Source organism: Cucurbita moschata, unplaced genomic scaffold (assembly GCF_002738365.1).
Source record: "Cucurbita moschata cultivar Rifu unplaced genomic scaffold, Cmos_1.0 Cmo_Scf00024, whole genome shotgun sequence".
Taxonomy (NCBI): Eukaryota; Viridiplantae; Streptophyta; class Magnoliopsida; order Cucurbitales; family Cucurbitaceae; genus Cucurbita; species Cucurbita moschata.
In genome coordinates this window covers 1580143-1586186 of record NW_019268540.1, presented here as the reverse complement: position 1 = coordinate 1586186, position 6044 = coordinate 1580143, and the positions used below count along the sequence as shown (strand labels likewise).

General features: G+C 37.5%; 1 protein-coding gene across 2 annotated transcripts in view; it reads right to left on the bottom strand.

The window, feature by feature from the left end:
• LOC111461256 (structural maintenance of chromosomes protein 1-like) overlaps positions 1-6033 on the bottom strand; it is a 14407-nt gene extending 8374 nt beyond the window's left edge. Inside the window, exons 1-5 of one of the 2 annotated variants that reach the window (XM_023104786.1) lie at positions 5774-6033; positions 5205-5654; positions 2086-2322; positions 1632-1865; positions 1102-1340 (exon numbers count right to left, since the gene is read on the bottom strand). In XM_023104786.1, the coding sequence (XP_022960554.1) occupies positions 1102-1340; positions 1632-1865; positions 2086-2322; positions 5205-5642 (1148 nt within the window). In that variant the 5' untranslated portion in view covers positions 5643-5654; positions 5774-6033. Of the gene's footprint in view, positions 1-1101; positions 1341-1631; positions 1866-2085; positions 2323-5204; positions 5655-5773 lie in introns of those variants that run through there. The other variant, XM_023104787.1, reaches the window with a different exon arrangement.
• Between the last annotated feature and the right edge of the window lie 11 nt (positions 6034-6044).

Sequence of the window (6044 nt, the reverse complement as noted above, 5' to 3'; positions counted from 1 at the left end):
TTTTTTTTTTTTTTTTTTTTTTTTTTTTTTTTTTTTTAACAAGAAACAAAGATATTATAGAATAGGAAAAACGCCATGGGCAATGGGTTTAGAAAACCCCTCCCCAAGAATCTACAAGAGCCTCCCATCGCAAAGGATGATAGACCCAGTGTAGTTACAAATGAAGTTCTTGCGGTTATAACACAACCAAGAGCTGGTGAGTTGTATGCTATACAAAAAATCAAAAGATGCCACCTTTTCTTTAAATGTTCTACAATTTCCCTCCCTCCAAGGACAAGCTTGTTGAAGGGTCAGGGTCCCAGGCCTTAACCTCGAAAGTCGGTGTTCCAAAGGGAAATTTGGGCGTGCGGTTCTAGAGTCAAGTCCGTCCATATTTAATATGAATGCTCACCAAATTTGGTGTCAATCGGACACCGGACGGACGCTCCACGACACTGTATGACCGTTCGCCAAAATGACGTCTACCGAGGAGTATTGAAAATGCCTCAAAATGTACTATAGGGGGAGGTATGGTGTCAACTCTCCACCACCCTTGAGCTTTGTGGCCTAAGCGAGTTACCCAATGACACATGCGTGTGTCACAGTGAGGGCAAGCGTTTCGAGACGAGTGTCTCAGGTGACTTCATTTGAAATGGGTCTTTCGAGAACGGTACCAGACAGCACGAGTGTGCCGGTATTGTACCCTAGCATGAGTGTCAGATGTTGGATTATGCACCCGCTATTCGGTACGGTATCCATAAATGACATGAACTTCATTATTATGCACCATAGCATGAGCATTCAAGAACTTTATGCTTCCAGTTTCAACCAAATCAAACTCTTCTCCAAAAGTAAAGACATGTTTATGAACTTCATTATTGGTTTAATGAATCAAGAAAATACCTTTTCACAAAGAAATATAAGAATTCTCATGCCATGCATCAGAAACAACATTCCCAAACAAGCATCAACGATGTCAAGTACAATCTATAGAAGCATAATTTTTAAAGGATATTCTCAAAGTGAAGTCCCAAATCTAGTTAATAAGTAATTTTTAGGGTAAGGAAATAGTATCAACATAGAATCATTTTCAATCAAAACAATAAACAAATAAAGACTTACATTCGACAATATTCCCTCAGCTCTTGGTCATCTAACTTTAGTTTTTCACCACTGTCTCGGCCTTTTTCATGTAAATCCTCCAGCTTTGCATTGAGATCCCGTATGCCCTTTTGTAACTCCTTTATATATTGAGCGTGTTTTCTCCTCTGTTCCATTTTCTTATCAAGATCTTTTCTACTTCTCTTGATTTTTGAATTTATTCGAGATGTTTCTTCTTTCAATTTAAGAAGCTCGGGTTGCTGCAAAGCATGGCAATAAAATTAAAAACGAAAAAAAAAAAGTTTGATGAATAACCAACAGAGCGCAGGTTAAATATAAAATTAACGATCTCAGACCCTTAAAAAAAACACTTCATCATAATATTAAGCATTAATCAATAAAGAGGTCCACAACTACAACAGAAAAACCATTTAGCTGTCCTCCATACCAGTTATGCTGAAGAAAAACTTTAAGCGTCAAACTGCATTTTTGAGATGATTCATTTAAAATGTTTTGAAATGAATTCAACAAAATGAAGTTGGCGCACTTACATTCTTATCAAGCTTATTACTTCTCTCTGCAATTCTCTTCTCGCAATTACCAATTTCCTTAAAATATTTAGCTTGTTCTTTTCTCTTTTTCAATGCTTCGTGTTCAAAACCATCAATTTGTTCCATGACATCATCACGACTTCTCCTTTCAGCTTCAAGATCATCATTAAGTTTTATGACGTTCTTTTCTATAACAAATAATTGCCACAAGAAGTGATCTTTCTTCAAAGATCTCTGCAAATAGGAAAATGGAAAGAAAAAAAATTAAAATTTTAATTATCTAAAGAAAGTCCCACTAACTCCTAAAATTATTAAAATTTATAATACAAGAGAATAAGCAAGATGATACTTCAATGCAGGGCAATAACAACTTAGCTGGACAGACGTTAAGTATTGTTCAGTGTAGGAATTATTTCCATCATGCTCTACGTATACAGAACCGCAGATTACGTACCAGTTGATCTTGCAAACGGAGGTGTTTTTCAGCTTCTTCCTTTTGCTCTTTCTTCTGTTTTCTTTCCATCACAACAGTCTTTTTCTTCTGATATACAAGTGCTGAATTTTCTTCAGCTTTGGCTTTCTGCTCTTCATACTCTTCATATTCTCTCTTGAAATCATCAGATCCAGAGATTTGCTCAAGAAGTCCCGAGAGTTCTTTGGGATTTTTGGATGCAACGGATTCTACATCACCCTAAACGAAAAAGCATGTTAACGACAGGAATATGTCAAACAATCAACTTACTTTCCTTCAACAATTGACATGATCAAAGAAGCTAGAACTGCTTTTTAAAGCCTATCTAATATGATGCAGTATAGTACTTGTAGCCTTTGCTCCTCACATTTAAATGCAACCGGCTTTGTCTTCGTATTATTTAAGCCTTAGGCATCCACAACTTGGTCAGTCTATCAGAGTAGCAAACTCTAACATTCCAAACCCGTTTTCTTCCTGAATCCCCAATTCACGTTCTCATACGATCTTCTCATTGTCAAGTTTTGGGTTCCCTCTTTATCTTTTCCTTAGTCTGGATCTATCTTCCTTCGATAAATGAAACTCAACTAGATAAAATGGTGGAAGAGATCACATCCTTAAATCTTTCTACTGAAACTTTGGGTGAGACTTCATAGACGAATGTGTTGAGACTAATCAGGCAAAGTCTTTTAGCATCATGGCTTCAAGCAAATGAAATTTCACTTGACAAAAGAGTTATAGCTTTCTGATGGACCAAGAACCACTTCCTCAATACCTCCCCATCAAGCCTTCCCCTTTTCTTTTTGAACAAGAAATGAAACGTTTCATTGATATAATAAAAAGAGACTAGTGCTCAAAGGATGCAAACTCCACAAGGGAGTGAGAAGAAGGCTTCCCTTTTCCTGACAACAATTTTTTTTTATATGAAATGGATTCTTCTTTCTGCATCCAATATCCTATGGAAAAAGCGATTCTTTTCATCTCTTTTATAGTCAATGCACTCCACATTTTTTTAAGCCTATTTTTCTCGTGTATGTGATACCAGTTATAAATTGCCTATTTTTCGTGAAATCTAACTGTTTTTTAAAAAATAAATAATTTATAAAATTTCTTTAAAAAAGAAAAAACAATTACTTTTCTACTCTTCAATCACTACTTTCCTCATATTGATACTAAATGTTAAAATTTGTATTAAAAAAAATTGATTGTTTGGTCTCTCGAGAAGTCCTAACAGTCATGATAAGCCAAAGGAAGTTTGCTTCAACTGCTTTAGGCCCCTCGGTGTTCTTCAATTTGGCTAAAGAAGAATCCCCTGACCACATTTTTCTGCATTGTTTCATTGCAAGACAGTGTTGGGAGGTTCTTCATAAAAAATGAAAGAATACACGGCATAAAAGAAACGCCCACAAAGAAAGAGGCAAACTAAAGAGAGATGTGTTGGATGAAAGTCCTACATCGGCTAATTTAGAGAATGATTATGAGTTTATAATCAAGGAATACTATCTCCATTGGTTTGAGACCTTTTGGGGAAGCCCAAAGCAAAGCCATGAGAGCTTATGCTCAAAGTGGACAATATACCATTGTGGAGAGTCGTATTCATCTAACATGGTATCAGAGTCATGCCCTAAACTTAGCCATGTCAATAGAATCCTCAAATGTCAAACAAAGAACTCCAAAAGAAAAAGGAGTCGAGGCTCCTCAAAGGCATAGTAAAAAATGATTAAGACTTCAAAATAAAAAGGAGTCGAGCCTCGATTAAGGGGAGGCGTACTTTGTTCGAGAGGAGGTGTTGGATAAAAGTCCTACATCGACTAATTAAGGGAATGATCATGGGTTTATAATCAAGGAATACTATCTCCATTGGAGTGAGGCCTTTTGGGAAAGCCCAAAGTAAAGCATGAGAGCTTATACTCAAAGTGGACAATATCATACCATTGTGGAGAGTCGTGTTCATCTAACAAGATGTCAATCACTTAAACAAGACCTAAAAAAGAATTACAAAAAGGCTTTGTCACTAAAGCCCAAGAAGAAACTTTGAATCTAATAACGGTCTAAATATCACTCGAAGACCTCTCAAGCCCTCTAAATACCCTGTTATTCCTCCTTTCCTAAAGGCCCCACAAAACTACACATTCTCCAGCATGCCATAAAACCTTCCCCTCTCATGAAATGGAGGATAGCGAACAAACTTCTTGATCATCTCTATACAACCCCTACGTCTAGCCAGGCTTAAGTCAAACTACTCGAAGAAAAGACTCCAAATAGCATAGCTAAATAACAGCTTCAAAGGATATGATCCATGTCCACAAATGCTCGCCTAGAAGGAATCAATAAAAAGTCTTAATAAAGAAAGGGCATCTTCCTTGAAACTTGATATAAAGTGTTAACTCTTCAATGTAGAACCACTCGAGGCAAAGATAGAATCATCTTCCACAACGAGGCAAAGACTTAATCTTCTTTAGAATTTTCACCTTCCACAGTGAGGCAAAGATAGAATCGCTTGAGGGAGAGGGATAGACCAAACAATGAAAGAAGGATTTACAAAGCAAGCCATCATACAGACAGGGACTCCAAATACAAATATTTCTTCCCCCATAATACAACAAAACTCCCCAATTAACAAGGGAAGATCGACAATTATTCACCATTTCCCTACGGATAAAGGACATTGAAACCCCAAAATGGGGGAAGAAAACAACAGTGAATCAGAACATTAGCCACCAACTGGTTCCTCGTCGAGGATAAACGGTACAAAGAAAACAAATGTGTCTATCCCCCAACCAATTATCCTCCCAAAAGAAAGCACCTCTCCCATCACCCACCAAACATTGGAAAGAAAAAAGAAAGAAATATAGAAGATACTAAAATACTAAGATAATTAGATCAACCTTACAAATACGATTTCCACCTATGGATTTTTTGTTATGTTGTCAACTTTTTGTTTGGTTTTTAACCCCAACCAAGTTTTGAAAACTTAAAAAAAAAACAAGTTATAAAAATTACAATGATCCCCTGCGATTATAAAGTTCAAGAAAACATATTATACGAGCATATTTTGGAGTAGACCCTTCTCTAAAATAAGAAACAAAGTTTGCAGAGCAAACCTGGAAAACGAGGAAATTCCGAGCCTTGATAAGTATCCCAAGTGACCTCAGCTTCGAATTATACTCATCCCAGGAGACAATCTTTCCATCAATTCGATACTCGCTGCCGCCAGTGCTTGTGATTGCTCTCGTAAATTGGAGCTCCGAACCATTACCTATCTGATAAACGAGCCGAACGAACGCCCTCCGTCCTTTCTGTTCCTTTTCCCTGTCATCAAAAGCGTAGATTAGGTCCTTCAACTGTGCCCCACGCAGTTGCCCAGACCGTACACCAAGCACGAAGCTTATGGCATCCATAAGGTTCGACTTCCCAGCTCCATTGGGACCAATTATGGCAGTGAAATCATAAAAAGGACCGATTGTCTGATGACCCTTGTACGACTTGAAATTCTGAAGCTCCAGTCGAATGATCTTGCCGGACGAAATCATGGACGGCATGGTGTGCAAGAACTTACATGTAGAAAGAAAATCAAAACTCAGCAAGGACAATACGGCGAAGTGGAAGCAATCTTCACAGTAGCTAAACAATCAACAGAGAAAATCTTTCAAAATGATAAAAGAAGAATCACCTGAAGAAGCGAACTAGGGCTTCAACTGAAAAGTAGAAGCTACTCGTTACTTGAACAAAAATCCAGCGGGGAAGACGAAACTTCAGCGTAGAACAGAATCACTTCCACGGAAGTGAGAAATTGAGAAAGTGGAGAAGAAAAATCGGGAGGGAGTGGAGAGAAATCCGCAGAAATTTGGCGGGAGAAGGTGTTTGGTAGAAATTTTTACAAGAAATCCCATTTTTTCGGCCCACTCGCGATTTCATCGATGTTTTTTTTTTTTTTTTTTTTT